This window comes from Cajanus cajan, chromosome 6 (genome assembly GCF_000230855.2).
Source record: "Cajanus cajan strain Asha chromosome 6, NIPB_CcT2T_4, whole genome shotgun sequence".
In the NCBI taxonomy this organism is placed as follows: domain Eukaryota; kingdom Viridiplantae; phylum Streptophyta; class Magnoliopsida; order Fabales; family Fabaceae; genus Cajanus; species Cajanus cajan.
In genome coordinates, this window is record NC_138522.1 from 58,834,044 (window position 1) to 58,858,668 (window position 24,625).

General features: G+C 33.8%; 2 protein-coding genes across 2 annotated transcripts; both read right to left on the bottom strand.

The window, feature by feature from the left end:
* Nucleotides 1-989: 989 nt before the first annotated feature.
* LOC109796175 (PWWP domain-containing protein 1) lies at nucleotides 990-7,998 on the bottom strand. The gene is made up of 2 exons (XM_020355840.3): nucleotides 6,974-7,998; nucleotides 990-3,459 (listed from the first exon to the last, which is right to left on the bottom strand). The coding sequence occupies exons 1-2, from the start codon at nucleotides 7,890-7,892 to the stop codon at nucleotides 1,169-1,171; spliced, it is 3,210 nt and encodes a 1,069-aa protein (XP_020211429.1). The 5' UTR covers nucleotides 7,893-7,998; the 3' UTR covers nucleotides 990-1,168.
* Nucleotides 7,999-9,754: 1,756 nt separating this feature from the next.
* ACBP4 (acyl-CoA binding protein 4) lies at nucleotides 9,755-19,850 on the bottom strand. The gene is made up of 18 exons (XM_083059119.1): nucleotides 19,501-19,850; nucleotides 18,875-18,945; nucleotides 18,580-18,643; nucleotides 18,415-18,486; nucleotides 17,190-17,384; nucleotides 16,989-17,066; nucleotides 16,688-16,783; nucleotides 16,499-16,565; nucleotides 15,824-15,885; nucleotides 15,433-15,572; nucleotides 14,967-15,093; nucleotides 14,776-14,890; nucleotides 12,890-12,978; nucleotides 12,671-12,754; nucleotides 12,408-12,590; nucleotides 11,313-11,453; nucleotides 10,554-10,613; nucleotides 9,755-10,206 (listed from the first exon to the last, which is right to left on the bottom strand). The coding sequence occupies exons 1-18, from the start codon at nucleotides 19,657-19,659 to the stop codon at nucleotides 10,030-10,032; spliced, it is 1,980 nt and encodes a 659-aa protein (XP_082915245.1). The 5' UTR covers nucleotides 19,660-19,850; the 3' UTR covers nucleotides 9,755-10,029.
* Nucleotides 19,851-24,625: the final 4,775 nt, after the last annotated feature.

The window sequence follows — 24,625 nt, forward strand, 5'->3', positions numbered from 1 at the left end:
TTATTTGCATCTGTTAAATACGAGACTCGATAAAGAGAATAAATTTACATGATTATATAGGAAGAATGTATTATTAGACTCTCTTTTTCACACATTGGTATAAATCATGTTCTTATGCATCACCAACGAATGGTCCATGAATACATCGACGGTGAACAATGACCTAAACATTCCTATAAAATATAAATAGAATGGCCATGCAACGCAATGATTGACATTTAAGAAGTTATGTACATCGTGAATTTTGCTTCATATCATTCAAAAGACTAAGAAAACATCTATTGGGTCGACAATCCAATAGAATAAAACTAATGATTATTTTACTGTATCCCGTATTTATTTTTAAAACAATTATAACGATAACACAAATCTCCAATAAGATTAATGAAAACGCTTAATTTGATTTACGAATAAGATGTAATCACTGGCAAGCTTGGCACAAACATCTCTATCATTTACGTAGAGAAAAAAAAAAAAAAAAAACGGGTATCGCATAGCAAAGTCACGTTTAAATCAAATTTTGTATTTTTTTTGAAGTTACGTGATGCAAGTTGCTAAAGAAATGTGCTTATAATTATAGATCTTCAAACCATTCAATTCTATTTGAGATTACAATGTCAGTTGACTAGGGAATATATTTTTTCATAAATATTGTTTATACAAAATCCAAAAAAATGACACTTAGACTAACAAGCCTTACAACTATTAGACTGAGAGATACTGAGTTGACTTGAAAATAGTTTAATAAACTCTATGCTCACCCTATCAGTCTACCACATAAATATCGTTCTCATTCTTAATTCTTACAACAAAACATATTAGCGGTTACTAGGTCCAATAATAATACTGCAAAGCCTCATGTACAGGGTCAGATAGTCCAGAAGTACAAGTAAACATCCATGTGCCATTATCGTTGATACATCAAACGAGTAACTCCTATCCCACCCCTGAAAGTGATGTATATTAATAGAAGTGAAAAAGCTATAAGGTGCCACTGACAATACGATTGCATTTATATTATGTAACCAAAAAATCACATACAACCACTCGCATACATGACCCCGCCCCTTTCACAATCGTATTTTTTGCATTTCTGGGGGCAAGCCCATCCACAATATCCAACTAAATGATTTTTCTTATATATATGATTTAATGTCGAATATTTTTGTCATAGTGGATGGTAAGGCACATATCCTAATAAACCCGTCAGGTTAGTTACAACATCGCTGCACCTCGTCAAAAGGTGTATCATCTGCTGTGATATATCAACTGTGGGCGGAGTAGCTGATGCATTGGTGTTAATAAAATTGGGACTGTTTCGGGGTGCCATTGCCAATTCAGAATTACGCAAATTATGTTGTGGGATTTTTGTAAACTGAGTAGCAAGGGGAGGAATAGGCAACGAAGGTTGTAAAGTGACCTTTTGAACACTCTTACTATTAAAATCCGTTGCAACAGGAGGTGCACCAGCATCAGCAAAACTATCATTGTTGTAGTTGTTTCTACTACCCACCATTAATTGGTCTCCCCTACTACTTTCTTCCCCACCTAACAAGAATTTTACACGAGGGTTTCCTTTACTACTACTTCCATTACCCGTGACCTGACCTGACTCATCACCAGTAGATTTCTTCAGGCAGGACTTGAGCTGGATGGGCTGTGGAAGAGGTTGATGTAATGATACTGATGTCTGGCGATGAACCACGGCAGGATCTTTGACCCGAGGCATTTCATTGGCACCATCATCTGCCTTAGCCTTGGCAACTTCAGAGACTTCAGGTGCAGAATCCCCAAATTCCCGAAGGGAACACCTCACACCCACACTGCCAAATAAGGATTGATTTGCAAGAGAATATTTATATGCAGCCTGTGCATCAGCCTTATGCAAGAAAACAACCCGACAAGTTGACGAGTTCCAAAATACACGGAAACCTGATTGATCCATAGGCCCAAAGCGAGCAAACCTTGCCTTCAGCTCTGCAATAGATGGAAGAGATGTTTCGGGAGGAAATTTGATCATCAATATAGTGGGCTCAACTGCCTTAGTCGCAGAATCTACTTTCTTGGTTGTGTCTAGTTTCATCAACTTGGATGGAGCCTGGGGAACGGATTCCTTTCCATCTTCTCGTCGGGCTTCAGAAATTTTCTGACTGGTCGCTGCTTTTTCTGAAGCAAGTGCCTTTAAATCCTTGATTTTCTTCAACCTCTTTGCAGCAATTTCCTCTTGCCGATCAGAGGGGGCCCTTTTACGCCCAGCTTTTGTAGGATCGTCAGTCCGAACAATATGTTTCACAGATTTTACAACTGGGGATGATCTGACATACTCATCAGGATTGTCGGATATCCTGACACTAGGAGATTTAGTGACACGAACTTCAGGAGCTTCATTATCAGTTGGAGGAGATACAACCAAGCTTTTTTGGTAAACAAGTGACCTGAATCGCAAAAAGAACTGCTGAACAGCTACAGGGATCTTTCTTTCAATGCCATGATACGGATTCAGAGCCAGGGCTTGCAAATCACCCAAAAGTTGTGGTAATTCAAAATTGGCATTTTCTATGGTGTCCGTAGCCAGCAAATTATGGGCATTAGCATCCGCTTCCACTTGTCCTACAGGAGCCAACCCACTTGAGAGAACTTTTCCTGTTGATTTTCCAAAAGTAGAATGCTTCTCAAGTGAGCCTAAAGTAGGTTGTGAATTTAAATCCCTTTTCTTTTTCTTCTTTCCCTGCCCAACAGCAGAAGTCTTTGAGTTCAACGCATCTGCAGGTCTCTTGTGACTTTTTATCTTCTTCATTGCACTAATTTTGTGATGCTTTGCTTCAACTGGAAAACCATATATATTGTTTTCGTTCTTAACTTGATGCATGTCATTTGCTCCATCAGCAATAACCAGAGGTCCCTGTTCCATCTGCTTAGAATCTTCACATGGTCCTGAGACTTTTGCATTCTCATCATGTTTAGCATCAAAAGAAACTTGGTTCTCCAGATGTGATGGTTGAGACATCTCATTAACCATGCTTTTACTTGAAGCATCATCCCGTTCAAATCTATGGGTCACTTCTTCTGAAGATTCCTTTCCCTTGTCAAGACAAGGCTTCGCATCTGAGATGGCATGAGATGTAAGACCACAGTCATCTGCTTGAACCTGACCTATTGAAGCTTCTTTAGCATCTGAAATTGAAGCTGCACCTTCATGAATAGTAAATCCTGTGTCTGCTTCCTTTTCTAAATTATGAAGGGTCAAAGGCACAGTTGGAGCCCTCTTCTGAAATACATAATGAGCTGCTGCATCAGATTTGTCCTCCTTGTATGCTAATTGGACGGAGTTATTTGGATAATCTCTCCGCTTGAGAAGGTACCTATCCTTTTTCAAAGCCTCCTTGACTTTAACAGATTTAGTAGTGCTCTTCCCACCACCCGAAGTGTCTGCAATCACCAGTGGCCCACTCAAAGGAGCTGAAAACAAAAAAATAAAGTTAAAAACAAAAATAAAGAAGGTAGCATTAACATTAGAAGTGGCTCTGAATAGCTTGAGAAACCAATAAACTAGATATTCATTCCACATAAATTATTGTCCTTATATTGAGGGGATAAATTACAAGGGCTCACAATGACTTAAATTAATGATCAAATTAAAAGGCTTGTAAAATGCATACACAGAAAATTTAATCATAATAACAAGGTTCTTTGAATTCAACGTTTGTATTAAGTTAATTAAGAATAATTACAATAATAACAACCAAGGTAACCCCACACCGTGAGTTGGTTACAAGGTTCAAAAGATGCCATTGGATCATAAAGCAATATTTTACCAAAACCTTTTGGGGAGTTCATTAGAGTTTTTATTTTTTTTTTATTTTTTTAAGTTCCCCAATAATCTTAAGTTAGAAATGTTAGATTCTCATGTTAGGTATTATTTTGAAAAATAAAACTTTTGCAATATTTTATTTTAACTATGATATGTTTCCCAACAAAACATTCAAAAGGGGACGGGTTGAAATCCAAGATTCCCACAAAGGCAGTTTAGTTTTAAGACAGTGGCCAAGGTGGGGGATCTTTACATGTCTGCCAAAGTGGGAAACATGTAGGAATTGTAAGATTTATTTATTTTCTAATAAATGGTTCGGATTTTTTTGTTTATTTTATTTTATTTATTTTTTTCTTACTTTCCTAATTTACCCTTTTCATTTCTCTGTTACTAAACCCTTAGCGCCACATGCCAGAGACCCATCTTCTCCCTTCCTTCTGCGTTTGCCATCTTCTTGCAGCAACCCATCTCAAATCCTTACTATATCCCATACCTGATAATGAGCATTAAGAGGTTCAAAGCTGAGATCGAAACATCAATATTCGTTCTTCTACTTCTTGAGGAAGGGAGACTCGTCCTCCCGTATTTCTTTGAGGAATCGTGGTTCCAGAATCAAAAGATTTCGAGGAAGGTGGTGATGGTTGCAATGTGTTTCGTGTTGTGGTGGATTTTGTTGCAATGGGTGCTGATCCCAATTTTGTTGGTGGGTGGGAGGGCTTCTTGTGGTTCACGAGAGTTTCCTGTTTGTCATGCAGTTTGGATGCTCTGGTGTATTCGTGGTGGTTCCCGGTAGGTGTTAGTTGTGATTTTGATTTGCGGTGGGAATGGGATTCCTTTTGGCTAATGTTGGTTTGGCAGTGACTGGTTTTCCTTTGATTGGCAAATATTTGGGATGCTCCAATGTATACACGGTGGTTGGTGGTGGGTTTTGTTTTTGCTTTTGGTGGTTTTGCTGTGAAAATCATAGTATGTTGGAGGCGGCAAAGAGAGAGAGACATTCAGAGGAAGACAGTGAGAGAGGAGACAACGGGGGCAAATCATTTAAGAAACACCAAAAAATAAGAGAAAATTCTTGGCCTTTGAATTAATAATTATTATATCCAGTGGTTCCGATATATTTCCCACGATGGGAGACACGTGAAGGCCTCCCACCCTAGCCAATGTCTTAGTTTTAGGTATATTCATGAAACATTGTCTGAGATTCCTAGGAATCTTTTAAGCATCACACCAAATGCATTAACAACATTCCCAAAAGCCATGATTCCGAGGAAACATAATTCTTGGGGATGAAAAAGATACCTCAGTACAGCAAGGTATTGTATAGAGGTTTCTCCAAAACATTCCTTTGGTCTTCCTCTACCACTTTTAAGCTAATTATCTTCCATTTGATCCATTTATCCGATAGGAATGGACCCATAAATAGAGAAAAGAGTACCGACATTGTAAGAACATTTGTTTAAAATACTGCAGAGTTCATACACAAGGAAAATGATGCACTACTCCTTACAGTAGAATCCCTGAAAACAGAAAATAGAAAGCTAACTCTAGAGAGGAGGACCAACTCTTACTCTTGTAACCACCCCAAAACCAATATGGCCAAAAAACTCCATTTCCTACCACCCCTCTCTCCTATAATACTCAGTCTCATGATTGCCACATATTCCTCACATTCTCTGCTTCTCACTCACCCTTCTTCATGTATCCCACTTTGCTATACTCTCTCTCTCCCTTCCCACTCTTTTTTGTCTTTAATCATTCATCCCTCTCATCAACCCCAAGGCCCTGATTTGGAGGCCCATTCTCCATTTCTTTGCCTTCCTCTCCCTACTCCCTCCTTTCTATTCCTTCTATATTTATTTACAATGGGCCTATTATTCTCCCATCCCATTAGAACCTAAAGTAGTCTACTCGTGCTCTGTCACCAAATCCACCTCTATCCTTAGGCATGTTTCTGCCATAACCTTGTCAAGAGGAGCTAATCTAACTGTGTCCCAAGACAATTCTTATTAAACATGCTTTCTACATACATGCCCACACATGCACCTTACTTTTCTTCCTAACCTAAACTAATCATACTTTTTACGATGATACCTATCAAGAACCATTAAACAGACATTTTTAGTTTGTAAGCTATCTAAATGATTCTCAAAGACTCAAAAACACAAACATCATAAAGATTCTAACCTCTATCTTATTATAATGTTGACCAACAATCTCCCGAACATCAACCAGAAAATTCTTTACCAAAACACAGTACATGGAACAAAGATCAGAAAACTCATATTTTCACTTCGGAGTCTAGTGCTTAAACATCTTAGAGTAGGTATTAAGTTCCAAGACCTGTATATTCTTAACCACAAAAATCTACAAAGATCTAGTCATCAATTTCATTAGGGGTGTAAGCGGGTACAGGTAACCCACGAACCCAAACTGACCCAAACCAACCCAATGAGTTTGGATCAAATTTTTTCGGTGTTTGAGTTAAACCCAACCTAACCTGATCAAAACCCAGTACTGTACGGGTCAGGTAACGAGTTTAGGGGTTTCAACACGTTACCAACCCGACCCAATCCGATAATAATAGTGTTTGAATGATCATTTGCTCAGGACAATACTTACTGTGATTCTTACTTAGTAACAAGTTTTGTGTTTTAAATTGATAGTATTATAACAATATAATATATTTATTTTAAATTTTATTTTGTATTAATTAATGTTAGTTTTTTGAGCTGATAATAATGTAACTAATTAATAGATTTATTTTAGAATTTAATTTGTATCATTGTTTGCTTTATAGGTTGATAATATTGAATTTACAACAATGAATCAAATGATTCACATTTACTTTGAAATATTTAAATTTTTACCAAAAAAAAATAAATATAATTATGTTGATCCGATTAACCCAACCCGTTTGACGTTTGTGATTGGGTTGGGTTGGATTGGATTTTTAAAAACAGTTACACAATTCAAACCCAACCTAATCCGATAAATTTTGATTGGGTCGGATAACGGATTTATCCAAATCCGACCCAACCCAACTCGCTTACACCCCTAAATTTCATTGTCAACAGCCACACAAAACAATGCATAGCCGAAGATACTGAACGTCACAGATTTCCAATATCAAATAAACATGAAAAGGAAGCACTTTATGTATACCTCTAGGAGGGTGCCTCACATTCCCAGGCTGACCGAGTGGCTTACTCTGAGGATGAGTAGGGCGCATTGGCTGCACCCCAAAAGCCTGAGCATAAGTCTCATCAAACTGCTCAAACACCGCCTTCCGATAAGCCGAAAGAGTGGCCTTATTGTTACTGAATTCAATGCTTCCACCGCGACTATCATGTGGAGCAACGGCCAATTGCTTCACAAAAGCAAGAGCCTCACTCGGTTTAAAACTATCCCTGGCCTTCCTAATCTGAAGATCAGAATACAACCCTCCAGGCTCATAATCCTCCACATCAACACAAAAGTACCCTTCAACATTTGTGGGCCTAAAATTAGCAGCATTTCTACACTTGCAAGCCAACCCTAGACCGCGCCTCCTACATGCCTCATCAACCGCCTCCTCCACAGCCCTCAAAAACGTCCTGGAATTCGTCTGCTGCGACTTCTCGGCGAAATTCGCGTCGAACGGAATAAGCTCCGCCGGCTCAAACCAACCGTAGCTGCTGTCGCCGAAGAATGCCACCAAGAAATGGCCCTCGCGCTTGGAACGACGCACCGAAGGAGACGCAAAAGCTTCGTTGTATATATGACCGGGCCACCACGGGTGAGATTTCACCTTCCCCCACACCATGTCACCCACCTCGAAACCAAACCCTAGATCCCTCGACACGTGTCTCTCCGCAGCCACGTACTCGTCGAATTCCGATAACAGAGACTTACTATCGGAGCCGGTAAATTTGTCGGAGTCATTTTCCTGTGCGTTACCGTCGGAGCAAACCCTAACCCTAAACTCTTCCGTCGAAGCGTCCTCGGGGTTGTTGTTCGGCGAAACCCTAGGAGAATCGGCAGCGACTCGGTCGTCGGCTTTTGGCGCAACCGCGGCATTGTCTTGAGAATGCAGTTCGGTCATTACTGGGGCGTTGTTGAAGGAAATGAGAATTTCCCGAAACGAAACCCTACGAACGCGAGAGATAGTGCAGAGAGCGTCACATTTCTTAGAAGAGAGAGAGAGAGAGCGAATTTAACTAATTAGAGCATGCCAAGTGTATTTTATTTTATTAAATCCTACGTCATATTCATCCTATATAAAACCCCAATGATTTTTATTCTTTTTATAACATCGAATGATTATTTTTTTTAGTGCATTTATAGTAATATTTTAACTTTTTTATTTGTTTTATTTTTTATTTATCATATTCATAAATTAAAATTTAATATTTTTAAAATAAGTTATCAATAATTAAAAATATGTATTATAATATAAATTTTAAATATAATTTATACATTCAAATGTAATATTTATATACATATATAATTTATTATAGATTTTAGTTATATATAATAAACATTAAATATGTATGTTACACAAATTAAAATACTATATTTTAAACAATTCATTAACAATTGAGTATATTTTCATTCAAAATAAAATTTTAATCTAGTATATTCATATTTTATAATTAATTTTATTTGTATTTAATTTTGCATAGTTGATGCTTTGAAAATAATATTGTAAACAATTGTATCTTACATTAAATATGTTGCTTAATTAATAATTTAGAGTTTAGATTTAAGATTTAAAAACTATAAATAACTCGTACAATTAAATAGAACATCTCTAATGCTACAAGAATAAAAGATATAATTAATTAATCTTAAATAAATCTTAAGAGGTAACCATGATTGTTTATAGTCAAGAAAAAATATAGTTATTTTTCTATTATTAAATTATATATACACATAACTAAATCATACTTTTTGATTATTTATCTTAATTTTAAAATTTATTTTGATCATTTATTTTCTTAAAAAATCATTTTTGTTCGTTATTTTTTATATTTAAATTAATTCAATCATTTTGAAATAGTGTTTGCTTTGACATAATTTTGAATTATTTTGAATAATTTAAAATTTGTTTTATTAGATTTAAATATATAAAAATTATTAAACTCAAAAAATAAAAAATAAAAAATATTATAAAAAAGGCGTGAAAATGAATCCTCAACTAAAAACATAAAAATTATTATCACATTATTTTCCAATTCATGTAATTTATTTTTTACTATCCTAATAACTACCTTTTATGTAAGTGAATACATTGAAACAAATTTCACACATTAAATTGGTAAAGAAAATAATTTAAGATTACTTTACAAAATTGAAAGCAATAATAATTTAAAAAAGATAAAAATTAACCAAAATTTAAAAGATAAATAACTCAAATAAATCTAAAAATAAGACAAAATTAAAGATTTTAAAATTGTAACTCATAAAAATTGGTTAAAACATTGATTCAACTTTCAATTCAATCATGATTGAATTGTAGTCGAACTTATATTAATAAGAATAATAATAAAAAATTTGTGAAGATCAAACATACATATATTTTTTTCCTACATCCTAAAAAAATCTAACCATCTAGACTTTATTTATAGAAAGAAGCATGATACAAAAGATACGGGCTGAAGAAATTATTTTATTTTATATTTTACTTTATCGTCCGTTATATAATATTAGGAAAAGAAATTTATACCATAGAAATAAAACTCCTCAATAAAATGCAAAAAGAAAAATATTGAAAGTGTAACTTTCGGGAATCATTAAAAATATAATCTTGAAGTAAATTAAATAAAATTATAACGCTAGATAGATTGGTCACAAAAAAGAAAGTCATCTCTTTCTCTATTGGCCATTGTGTAGCTTTTGGCTAAACAAGAATTCAGGAAACATCGGTTGAAATAGTCATCTCACGTAATATGGAAGACGTAGAAGTTCTCAGAAAAGAAAAGAATTTCTATATTTTCAATCAATAATGTATTCACTTTGAATACAATCATGAGCAAAAATGGAGGCAAAAGTAACATGCACTATATAGTACTATACCATACTATCATCCTCATCCTCAAGGTGCGAAAAATCCTTCGGCCAAATAGAAGCTAAATCTTACATCGCTAACAAAGAACTGAATTAATACACAATAAGTATTGGGAATAAAAATGGTTAAATGAAACCAAACGTAATGTAGCATTGCTATTCAGTTAAGAGGTTCACGCATCATCAGGGGGAGCACCGGCAAGCCAACCCCACACACCACCTGAACTCTGCCTCTGTTTTGCATTCATGGCAGCTTGCTCTGATGCAGCCTTCTGTCGCTGGAGGAGCTCCAGCTCCTTCTGTAATGTCCCAATCGTTTGGAGCTTCTGACCTAATTCAGCCACCTCCACCTGCGTTCTCAAATATTTTAGTTAAATAATAATAATAACAATAATAATAATAATAAATCCAACTTCGTTCATGCATAATAAAACAAGAAAAATGCCAAAATTTTAAAGCAAAGTAAAATAGACCACTCTTTCACTACAAAGAGGGATTTTCCCATCATGAGATATTAAACACTTGAAACGGGCAACCACTTGAAATTGTTACTTTACGAATGGGTTTTTGATCGGATGAATGGTGCATCGAGTTTGACAAATAACTTCTATTCAATTATCTACCTAAACACCAAATCCAATTCAAAAACACCCAAAGATCAAGAGTGGAGGAAGACTCAGAAGCATTAGTAACATACCTCAAGTTTGAAACACCTTGACTGCTCAGAAGCAAGTTGACCACGAACTGATTGGAGCTCCTGCAATATCAGCACAACAAATGTAAGGATTTTTTATACAATTAAGAACAATGTTCTGGTTCAGAGTTCAGACCTCATCAATATAAATACAACAACCACCAAGCATCTTCCCATTGTAGGGTTCAATTACATGGAACAAGCAACGGAATAATATTCTGTCATAAATAATGGATCAAACCTTATCAATAAAAGTTTTGCTTAAACACTGATAGGTTAATAGCCTTGATTAGTTGTAAGTCAGGTGTAGACAGAATGATGTGTCTAACTGTCTACTGTTACAATTAGTAAATGTGGGAGAGGCCTGGATCTCTCAAACATCCAGGGATGTCATTATTTGTTCTACACATTACCCCATGTTTTATTATTTATACTATTCTACAATGAATCAGGAATTGGGAAAGTATAGATTCCTTAATAAAGTTCACGCTTTCCTCTTCTATTCTGAACCAGTTTGATTCGGCCTGGGTCTCAGACCCAATTAATCCAAGAGACTTAGAGAAAACATAAAGCAGTCTGCTAAACAGATAACAGAGGGAGTGTTGCCACGTAACTCAAAGCTCTAGAAGGAGAAGGAGCAATTAATTGTTATTAATCATTAAAAAAAAAAAAATCTTCTTCCACTTCAATGCTTGATTCCTGAATCCATTTTTGAGACTGATTCCAAAATGAAAAAGGAACTTCAACTATTAAAAAAGTTACCTTGTAAAGTTCCGAGTTACGTGATTCAGCCTCTGCCAGCTCTTGCTTTAGTTGAAGAGCATGCAGCTTCTCCTTGCTGAGTGATGATTCCAACTCTTCTTTCTCTGCCTTCAGGACTGATATAAGATCACCTTTGGATTTCTGTTTGACGGCCAAAATATGAAAGCAGTGACTGCAGTGATTATATAAACGAAATGGCACAAATGCAGAATATGATCTGTTTTTATGGGTACAAATAGGGTCATAGGCATGAGTTAGACAGGAATAACATGCTGGAGGCTTAGTTCGTTAAATCATGACAAAAAAGGGTACCACAGATTGAAGGAGGGTCGTCTAAAAAAATGCAACTTAAAATCAGAGAATGAGCATAATTTTCAAGCCAATCAGCTAGGTGAGGAGTGAAATAGGATATTTATAATTGCATTTACTAATGTATCAGTGTGGTTTGGACCTTGGAATTTTTTATGATCTCCTGACTGATTTTTCATTATTATTTTTCCACATTCACCACGTTGGCAATAAGAGAAAGCACAATGGAATGGGCGTATGTGTTGTTATTCTATGATATCTAAAGTGAGAGAAACTAATGGACTAATAATTTAGGGATCAGGTTTTTACAACAAATTCAAGGCTAAGAAACTGCCCAGTGAGATAAGGCTTTTGTTGTTGTCAAGGCTAAGAAACTGCATGGGTCTTGTCGGGTTAAAGGTTTATTTGGGGTAAGTTAGGGAAGTGATTGGTTGCAAGCTCTAGGATGATGATAAATGTCCATAAAGGGAGAAGTTATGGTGCGTGAAAAACAATTGAAAGGTACATTTAAATTGTATTTGGCTAATAAACAGTCAGATTCTTAAAAAGAAAACCTTGAATAGACTCTAGATTCTCTGCAGAATTATAAATAGAAGAGAATGGAAACTGAAGTAGAAGAACAAGCCAACTTTTTAGATCTTGGATTGTGAGCCAAAGATATGCAACTAGAATTTTTTTTTTATAAAATAAACCACCACAGTAAGAAAATTTTCTGACAAAATCGAATGCAGAAACAAGAGTTAAAACCAGAAAGAAACAATGTAAATTCTTTGCAGTGATACATACTGCTGGATCAGCATTGTCCAAGGCAGCTTCCCAATTTTTCCCTTCATGGCCTGCTTCAAATTCAGATTCTAAATCTCGGGTAGCATTTGTGGCATTTGGAACAGCTGAAACACTATCTGGTATGGAATTTCCAGTTATTTTGGATTGCAAGGTTGATTTGTGGCTTGGTTTAAGAACATAGACCTAAATACAGCAAACCAAATCAGAAGAGGGAGAAACATAAAACAAAGGTAAAGGAGGCAAACTTTTGAAATAATCTTTACATCATTGTTGTAACGTCCATTGTAACCTCCAAAAGATACAAGTACATCTTCACCATCATAGGAGCTTACAACCAAACTCAATCCCTGCAATGCATTATTTTAATCAGATGGCACTATAAACATAACCTTGTTACAAAAGAGCATGCAGTTAACAAGAATCAGTACTCTAGTTAGATTTCAAATCGCAAGCAACCTTGTTAAAATACATTGATGAAGTACCTCACTAGCAACAGGAACTCGTCCTTGAACAGAAGTTACAACTGACCAAGCCAGTGTAGACATATTCAGTACAACCGTTTCTGAGACTCCTGCAAAATAACATGTAATATATAATTGGTTAAAGGGATATATTGTAAAAACAAGAAAGCACCAAAAGTGTCCCGAAACCTAAAATAATCAGTAAATTTACAACCCAGGTAACCAATCAAGCCATATAGATATATAGTAACCATCCCAAAAGTTATTAATCTTCACAGTGATCCCAATAAAATGGCAATGCTTTCCTATGTAGCTTTCTTTAACAATGGAACAATATGGATAAAAAATTCCCATAAATAAGCACTTATGCCATCGCATCAATGCATGATAAATCAAGCCATTATAATTTACACCATTCACTGTCCTTTCAGTGCTGTAAATTTATATGTTACCCTAACTTAAAATATGTTATAAGGAGCAAGAGAGCAAAAAAATGTTAATTAAAACTAACCTCCATCTATGTAGATTGCAGGAAATATCCGAAACCAAAGAGAAACCAAAGAATTGGAGGAATGAAAACCATAAGCAAATCATCCCATAGAGTAAGTGTTTGTTTGATTTATTTACTCTATTTTCCAGAAAACATTCTGGAGGGTCCTCAAGAAACCACTTTGGAGAATTGGTAGTGGGCTTGTGGCATTTGGCTGAGGCAATTTTTTTAATACCATAATGCATTTTGGGTGTAATTGACATATTTGTCCTTATTAAAAATGTATTCACATAGAAATACATGTAATATATTTTAGAGAAATGCTAGCAACACACTCTCAAAAACACTTTCTAACGCGGTATTTACCATTGGTTGAAATTTGTTGAAAAACACAATTGTTTGGGTGTCCCTCCTTATTTAATGCACCCCACTTATAATTTTGTGGTTTTCAATAAATATTGACCGAAAAGAGATGGGGTATTAGAAAGAGTGTGTTAGAGAATTTGTTACTAGTACTCGTCTATATATTATTTTAACAATTCACACTCAAGCAATATTACTTGATTTAACCAAACAGAACCCAATCTAAAATACTCAGTGAAATAAATATTCCAAAATCAAGTGTTTCAAACTATATTATGCTAAAATGTAATTCTCCATCTATTAACAGACAGGAACTTATTTTGTACATCAAATTGTTGGCATCAATGATCTTTCCTAATTCATCTTTTGATTCAAGTTTTAAGTTTATAGCCCCTAATAGGTCCTGGGTCTTTTTCAATATGAAGGAAGACATTGCAGTGCCACTTTCATTCCCTTGTAAGGCAGGTTACAGACAGAAGAAGAAACACACAAGACAATAGATCAATTTGGAGTATTATTCAACATATTAAGAACTCAAACGGGTTTTGAAGAATATTATATATCAATTAACTTTCTCTTGACATGAATGGTGCAAGTCCAATAATCTTTATTCTAGAAAAGGCATTTCCCTGAACACAAGTGCCACTTGCAATCAATATAATGCCGCCTACTATGAACTTGAAACTAGATCTACACTGAACCATTAATGGTAAGTTAGTTTTTCTCCCATTTTAGAAAATTGGACTATGGGTGAATAATACTTCTGTATGGACATACACAGGTATGCATAATATAAGTTTTTTTTTAATATTTTGAAAACTGAAGTAAACCAATATAATATTGTAATTATAATATAATTGAAAGTAGAATAAACCAATTAACTTTGCAGCAGTGTCAAAATATAATTTCTTTGGTGATCCACACCATAGACTTGTACACAATACACTAGAAGAGTTCAAACAGTGATTGTTCAAGATATCAAGCAATATTTTGTACAGAGAAAAATCATTCCTCGATGCAGAAAGTATGATTCTGACTGACAGAAAAGGCATACCACTCTTATTGTCACCACCACCAACAATAAACCAGTTCTCCCCTACTGTCACACCCGCATGTCCAGCACGTGGTGTTGGTATTTCACCCAGTTGTGTGGGGCGAGACCATTCCATCTGCAGAGTTCACACAAATGATTAGATGGAGATGATTTTGCAGTCCACCACCTAACAGAAGAAGCAATGACCTTACAGTTTGCAAATCAAGAACATGTAAATCATTGTAGCAAGTTGCATGTGAACCCCCACCAAAAATAAGCAAGTATCGCTCCACATGTACAGCAGCAGTATGATCAGACCTTGGAGATGGCGGCACCCCACTGCCAGTTGAGACTTAGTTAGCACCAAACCTAGATGGTTTTTTTTCATTTTCATTTTCTCTTTAGATTGGCATGGGAAAACCATGCATAATCACCACTATTAAGAATGAGTAACATAATTTATCATGTATCATAAATAGACCATGACATAAACAAAGACATGACATAAACAAAGACGACAACTGAATAAAGTTTTTATGACAATTTCTCTTTTTTTTTACAACACAAGACCATCGAGATTACCTTGCCCCCATATAGCCCCCTTCCCCCCCAAAAAAAAAAATTGGTAAAATAAGATATCAAGGAGATAGAAAGGACTGCTTCAGAAAAACTACTTACACAGCGTCAATTTCGTCCCATGTCATGGTTTCCAAGTCAAGAATATGCAGATCGTTCAAGAGTGTCCTCTTTGCATCTTGTCCACCAAAAATTACTAAATTTTCCCCTACGAGGGTCACTGATTGGCCTCCACGTGATACCTAGAAAGTATGCATGATTGAAGGGAATTTAACATGCCTTTAATGCATATCTATTTCAAAAAAATAAAAGGAACTGAAGAAAGAAAGAAAAAGAGAGGGGAACTACTGTTGTGTGATTAAAAACCATAAAACATTCGTATCTCTTGCTAAGAAAAATGCAAATGTGACATGTCACAAACCCCTAAAGTGATATTATAAAACTTCCAAGAGATTTTTGGGTTAATAAACATAAAAGAGCAACAGATACATACCGGAGCTTTCCCAAAAGTCTTTAGAGCTGACCATGTAGCCGTTTGAAGATCAAACACTTTCACTGTCATAATATTTAATAATAATACAGATACTTAGTTGCAATCACAATAGAAAATACAACAAACACAGGAATAGGACACATATCAAATCAATGAAGTGAGGGAAAAAAAGATTTTATGTTCAACTAAAGAAATATTTTAAGGCCAAAAAATGATAACTACTTAGCTAAATAAGTAGCCTAAATGTTTAGTTATAAATATGCACAGATAATTTATCACCACCACCAATCTTGATTGGTTTTTTCCCTTAAAGCAAATGAAGTATATCATGTTCTTTAGATTACTGAAATGAATAGAGAACACAAAACTTGAAGAAGAATATCTTATTTAGGTCTATCACTCTCACCTAAATTTGAGTAAATGAAACTTCTCGCCTATAAAAAAAAACTAAATGGAACTTCTGAATATTTCCCATTTCTTCTTCTACTATTTGTGCACAGATATGATTCCAAGCCCTAAAAGAATGATAACATGTTGAGATCCCGCACGACTATAGATATGGTCAAAGTAGAGCTTATAAAGGCTTGGACAATCCCCACTTCATGAGCTGGTTTTTGGGATTGAGTTAAACCCAGCCCAAATTCAAGATAACACATTATGATATTATTATTATACCTTGTAAACTTTCAGAAGGATCTTTTGAATGCCCTGCAATTGACAGAAGCTTATTCCCCCATGAAATCTGTTGTGAAAAAAATAATCCATCACCAAAACCCAAAAAATTCCAGAATTAGTACTAGCAGCCAACTACAAGCATATTGAACACAGCAATAGATTGTGTAGATTTTTATGCTCAATACAAACCAAAGAATGGCCGGCACAAGGGACTAAAGTAGTTGGAGACTCAGCTCCACTGTTAGCCTCAATCTTTGACCATGTCCAACTTCTCAAATCCAAAACCTGTATTTGTTTCCATTTAATTCAAAGTAAACAAAACGTAACTTAGTCAACTTGAGAGGCAGATAACAAAAAAACTTATCCATCAAAACACAAGACATATATCTACTTGGCCAAAATTGGTAGTTTCAATCAACCTCACAAGATAAACTATAACATAGCCAAAATGTATAGCTTCATGGAACATATATATTGAACATGAGCTTACATGAAGATCATTAAGGTAACGACCATTGTGATTTCCACCATATATGTACAATTTATCTTGCACAACTGCAGCTCCATGCTGAACATACAAACAAACTAGACTTAGGGCAGGAAAAACTAACAGAGAATAAACTCAAAGCAGAAAATAAAAAACAAGTGAAAGATGGAATTTATAATAGTTATATTTCACAAGAGCAAATACCTCATATCGGGCTTTTGGACGTTGTCCAGATACTGGAGGTGTAATCCATTGATCATATACTCCAACTGGTCCAAAGCCTTCCACAACAATATCTTTATCCTGTGTTCCAACTTCACTTCCATTTAGAGTGGAAATGGTCTTTGTCTCTGGATAAGAGTTTCCATTCTCAATTACTGGTTCAACTTTGGAATTATGCTGTCAAACCAGCAAGATGGAATTGGAAAGCAGGGAAAAGGAAAAAAAAATTACAACTTCGACAGAGACAACAAAAGTGGACAAGAGTATTGGGGAAGATGTTCTCATTACAATTCCATTGACATGACTTTAAGTTGACATGCCTCTTACATTAATCTACCTAAAGATGAAGTCCTAAATGCCATATCATGGAATCCTGTATATGAATTGCAACAAAATCATTGAGTAAAATAGTTATGTTCACGCCTAGTGGGAGTGATAGGGACATGAATACTAACTCCAATGACCAATTGTCTTCTGGACTCAATATGGAAAGTTTATAGCTGGAGGCTCAAAGCTGGTGCAATGTGTCCTGTAGTTTTACATGTTGAGTAAGAGGAATGATGAGATGGTAGAAGAGATTTTTTGAGTGCGGAGTTAGTTACATGGGTGGGGTCCATGGTTGTGAGAGGTACAAGTTAGCGATAGTGAGTGGGTATCATGGCAAGGAGATGTCATTGTGGTGGTTTGGTTTTGGGACTGGAATCATTGTAGAGAGAGACTTCTCCTTTGTAAAGAGATATGCTTCTGGCATCTCAGCTGAGATTGTTCTTCCTTTATTTTCCTTATTAATAAGACCTATCCTGCTTATCTCTATTGTCTTTGCTATTTTGGACCCTACCAGGGTGAAAGGTAGTATGAAGTCACAATGTGGCAATTATAAAATTACCCAGATTTTATTACCAAAATATCAGATTTTTTAAAATTATTTGACCACTATAACAACCATGTTCTGTACTATGAAAAGGGATCTTATGGTGAATATAATATCTCTAAAGATTTGGTGTTTAACTGAGCCGATTTGGCATCATTCGATCCATGTAGCTGACCTCACATAGTGAGATAAGGCTTTTCTTGCAGTTGTTGTTGAATACAGACCATTTTCTGATCACTCAAGACTTACTCTATAAAGATAATTTGAATATAATACATGAATATAACAAGTAAGGCTCACTGCAAGCCAACGGGGCTCAGTATTAATAACACTCACATTCATTTGCACATCTATGACAGGTTCTACAACAGAATTAGATGCTCTTGAATACCAACCAGGATCTTCTTCCTGCACAATAAAATAAATTAAAACAACAAAGTAATCAGCTAACATTCTGCATTATACCAAGGAAGAATGGTTATAAAAAATTATTGGCATGACCTCCAATATTTTTACAAAAAGACGCATGGCTTCGGTGGAAGACATGTTTCCAAGCTGGTTCCAACTGCATCAACAATCACAACTTTTAATATTATTCTCGAGAAAACGAGAGTAGGAATGCAATAATGCATATTACAAGTATAATATTAATATAAAAAAAATAAATAACACTGATAAAAGACAGTGCATTATTCATGACAAATGCATACATATAGAACAGAAATATCATGGAGAGTATGCATGGCAAACAGTATACAAAATGTGGAAAACAGCAAGTGTGTCCAAGCAAACAAACCTGGCCCATTTGCTATGCTCCACAATTTTCCATGTACTGGGTTCTGGGATGTTACAAGGTCCTACACTAGCCTGAAATAGCAAATTTTACAATAAAATTAGTATGAACATTGCTATTTCATTTCATAAATATCAGCACATGCCGCACATCTCTAGCTTTTGTCAATCAGGTCCTCTACCTCTAGTATGCACAGCGCATGCAAGCAAAACAATGATCGTACACATCTCATCCAAACATAGGTTTATCCAATAGAAACCCCAACAGCAGCAACAACCAAGCCTTATCAAACTATGTAGCCATAAATTCCATTGAGTAATATCATAAAACCAAAATTCCAGAAAAACCACATAGATCAACAGCAAATGTTCCCATGGACGATGCTAGGCAATTGGCAAACGACACAATCACTATGAAATCATTAATAACACGGATCACCTAACACAACATTTGCCGATTGCCATCAATCTAAACCACTACTCAATACTCACAGGTCATAACATAAACCAAATTGCCAAAAGAACAATCAGCAAGAACATTTCCATCCACCATTAACCATTGAGTGAATGACGCGCACAAAAACCAGATCTAGCGATAATGAATTAGAATTAGGTGAGGGAATGCGGTACCTGCTGGTATAAGCTGTAGAGAAGAAGAGCGGTGGACTTGGCGAATTTGGATGTGAGGGCTTTGGTCGGAGAGGTGGATCCATCAAACCCTACGTAAGAGGCCGCAGCGTAGAACCGCTCTGGGTATTGCAGGCCAGAACTCGCTCTCGCCATCGCCATCTGCTTCAGATCCACCAATTCGGTTCACACAAGAGAAACTCTTATAGCATAGATAGATTTATTCAACACAATTGCATAGAACGGATTAAGATTAAGGATGCGAATGCAATGCGAAGCTGTCTTAAATATTTTTTTTTTTTCTTCTGCGGACGCACTCTTAGTCCTTGCAGATCCACTCTGACTCTGTAATTTAAGATTAGTATAATATACCCCTCGCTTTTCATAATTTCTCTTTCTGCACTTGGGATTTTAATTAAAACTTTTTCCGTTAACAAAATGTTTTTAATTCTGCATGCCAATACTTTGCTTAATTTAAAAAAGAAAATGTTAGATTTACTGCGTTAAAATGGATGAGAAAAAGAAAGATAGCCAGATAAATCTAACTATTCCGTGTCGGTCGATTTTGTGAAAGAAATTAAATTTATTTATTTATTTATTTTATTTTAAGTTCTTGAATCATTAAATGCCAATCGTTACTAGTATTTGAAGTGGTATGGAACAAAATACACGTTACTATCTAAATGAATATTTTAAATCTTTACTAATAATACTTTTAGGGCATCATAATCAACATGTCGTACACATGGAGGTTTATAGAATAGTGTAGATCGATGAATTTGACTATGATGAGAACTTTATATTTTACCACTTGTACTAAATTTGGACTGTGGTGTATATATTTCATACTCAATGTATCGTCAAGAACATTACTACATAAGGTTGTAAGATGAAATAAAATAAAGATATGAAAATAGCTTGGTTATTATTTTAGTCTATGAAAAGGTGCTATTATTAATTTGCAAAAAAAAAATCTCTTTGAAAATCTTGAAAGCAAAAAACTTGTATGTTTGTTTAGAAAAATAGATAAATCCAAAAAAAAAAATTGTTTAAGAAATTTGTTTATATAAAAATATATGTAATATATATTTATTATTTAGAGAAAACATGTACAATTTTTTTTAATATTAGAGGAAATTGTAGTATATTTAAGCATATTTTTAAAAAAGGGAATTATACTTTACTTTTAACATTTTTTAAGTTGAATAAAACATTTTTATTAAGAAAAAGTATTATTTTCATGATCGATTAACAAATGTATTATTATCGTGATTTTTTACAGAAGTTGTTGTTGAAAAATACAACATATGTAGTTAATTTAATATAATTTTTTTAGCATTTTTTATAATATTATATTTTTATTTCTCTCCATCATATTAATTATATCATCTCATACTTTCCTATCTGAAAAAAAATGTATATAAATACATTTTTTTTGTTAGGTACTTAACAAAATATAAAATTTATTTTTTCCTTCTGTATTTTACCTCCTAACAAGCCCATTTTAAGGCACCATCATAACAGGGCTGATGATAAACACACCTTCACTCTCGTATAAACACACCTTCTTTTTAAAAAAAATATATAAAATGTCTAAATTACCCTTTTAAAAAAAATAAAATTCCTAAATTTACACCTCCCTTCCCCGCACCCCACACTACACTCCCCTCTTCTTCCCAAAGCCTCTTTCCGCTCAATGTCATTAAGTAATATATTTTTACAGTCATTCTGAATAGAAAAAAAAGATTAGTCCCACCATAACCAGCATAAACAAGGCTCTTTTACAATCATTAGCATTCCGGAAAGTACTTTTACAGTCATTAGCATTCCGGAAAGTACTTTCCGGAATAGTAAAATTATTGTTCATATAATTCCGGAAAGAACTTTCCATAATAGTAACTTTAATATTATGGAAAGTACTTTCCGGAATTATGTAACAAAACATTTCCGGAAAATACTTTATGGAATAAGAATTTAATATTATGGAAAGTATTTTCCGGAACATTTTTATATAATTCCGGAAAAAACTTTCTGTAACAGTAAGAAGAAGAAGAAGAGGAGTGCCAGAAAGAGAAAGAAGAAGGGTGTGCGAGGTGCGGGAAAAAAAAGAAAAGAAAAGGAGTGCCACAAAGAGAAAGAAGAGGGGTGCGCAATGTCAGCAGGTGGTCTTGTAAGAGAAAGACTCTTACTTGTTCTATGAAAAGAAACACTAGTACAAAAATGACTTTTAAAATCGGAGTTTTAAAATCAGTCATAAGGTAGTCATTTTAAAAGTGACGCGGTGGCCTGTACTACAACAGAACGGCCCCAGAACGGCCTGTACTGCAAGCAGAACGGCCTGTACTGCTTGCAGAACGGGCCGTACTGATATCAGAACGGACCGTTCTGAAAGCAGAACGGGCCGTTCTTCTTGCAGAACGGCCCGTTCTAGTGCCGTTCCAGACTAAAGTTTACATGCAGATACAGGATAAGGGAGGTGCGGGGAAGGGAGGTGTAAATTTAGGAATTTCATTTTTTTAAGGGTAATTTAGACATTTTATATATATTTTTTAAAAATGGGGGTGTGTTTATACGAGAGTAGAGGTATGTTTATCATCTGCCTCATAACAGACTAATATTGGATCCAATGTCTCAACCAAAACTGGATAAGACTTGGACCCAAAAAAACAACACAAAAAAGAGAGGGCTCATGATATATACACCTCCTTTTTTTTTATAAGTACACCTCCTTCTTTTAAAAAAAAATTATAAAATATTATAATTTTTTAAAAAAATTTAATTTTACACTTTCAACTTTCAATTTGCTACTTTCTTCTTCTTATTCACACATTTTTTTTTCTCTTTCAATTTTCACATGCTACCAAAATAGGTGGGTGAAGAAAAAATAAGAGAGTGCATGTAAAAATTGAAAAAAAGGAGGAAAGATATGTGAAAAAAAAGTACTAAATTAAATGTTGTGGATGTAAAATTAAAAAATTTAAAACAAAAAATTAAAAATATTTTAAAATTTTAATTATTTTTTTTAAAAGGATGTGTAATTATAGAAAAAAGGAGGTGTATATATCATGAACCAAAAGAGAGTCGTAAGACTGTTTCAAACCCAAACTTTTTAAGCTATGTCCAACATATGTAGTGTCCAATTAATAGTCCATCTCTGGATAAGCAAAACCAATTCATTATCATTAATGTACAAATGACACTTTGTATCTATGTGAATTATCTTTAAAAAATAATAAATAATAAAAATATATAATAACTGATAATTATTAAAAATATAGATGATTATAAAGTAAATTTTACAGAAAAAATAAAAATGGAATTTATAAAAGGATGGTTATACAGATAAAATTGTCTAAAAATATAGACACATTAATGTCTATTGTTAATAGTATAGATTTAAAAGCATATGAATAAATTCCCTTCGGAAAGTTGCCCTTTAACAAATGAAAGTCAATAATTGTAGCACAATAGTGCATATCTTGGAGAATATTGTGGACTTATCGTAGCTGTTGATGATGCCATAACAGTGAATTTAAAGAAAATGAATCTTCTCTGCTTAATGGACCTCTCTTTGATAAAATTTGCAACGATATATCACATTGAATATTAACAATAACTGTTCAATTTATTTCACAATTGGTTAATAAATTAATCGTCAGTTTGGTCGATATCAATGACAGAATGTTAATGTTTTTACTGATGAAGTTTAATAACAATACACTCTCTAGCAACACACTCTCTAGCAACACAATCGTGAAACAAATTAACAACCAAGAAAGACTATAAAAATAAAAATAAATAAAAATTAGCTAATAATTAATTATTTAATGTAAAAAGGTAAAATATGTATTTAGGTACAAGGACTCATCAAATAAGAAAGGATAAACTATATTCCAGCAGAAGCACTAAAATCGGTAGTGGCAAATTTTAACTTTGCTCATGCCAAGTATTTTTGTGTGTATGAACTATACTCATGTGATGGTTCTATTAATTTTTTATTTATTTATAGAAATTATAATAGCATTGTTTGAAAAAAAAATAACCATAATAGTGACAAAAGACTTTTAACTTAGAATCATACGTATATTATTTAAAAAATTTCATTATTAGACTATTGATTATAATTATACTTATTATACTTATTACAAGAAAATTAAAATAGACAAAAATTATCACTAAATATTAAAAATTTGTAAGTGAATGAGACTCTCCTCATATGCATAGTCTTTTGATGGCCTACTCTTTGGAGGTTTCTAAGAATTCAATTCTTGTTTGTCTCTTTTTCTTTTGATTTCTATTTTTATCTCGTATATAAAAAAATATAAATAAATATCTATTTTACATTAACTCACATGTAATCTATCTATTCATTATATGAGTTGTATAAACATAATTTTTTAGATTTTACTTATGACAAACAATTATAAGTACAAGTATTTAAATTTTATTAACACTAAATATTTATATGTAAAAGTGATTTTGAATTATTTTTTACAATCATCATATCTTTAAAAATAAAACATCCGCAAATATAAATCATTTTCATTTGAGTGACTATTTATATAAAATCGTAGTGACTATTTAATCATTTGTATAAAATGTATAGTTTTGTATCGATCCAATGATTGGATTTTAATTATATATTACTTTCATTATTTGCTTCAAAATTGATATAGTTAATTATAGGTATGTATTAAAGATTTATATATATATATATATATATATATATATATATCAATACAAATTCTTAAATAATTTTAGATTAATACATTAATTTACAGATACAATTCATTAATTTTAAGATAAATTCATTAAAGGTTTTTTTTTTTAAATAACTCATTAAAGTATTGTAATTTGATATGGATTATGATGTTGATATTATGGTGTCATATTAATGAAATGATATTTTTAATATTTTTTTATAAAATGTAAATTCAACTAATCTAACTATTATATTAGGAGATATTATATTCGCGATCATGCATGTCACATTTTAAATGGATTAAACTTTTCTTAATTTGACAATAGATATTTATGTGTATTTGAATATCATACGTTAAAATAAAGTGATGTGATAAACTATCAAATAATTTTAAAATTATAAACAATTTTGCATGTTTGATCTAAT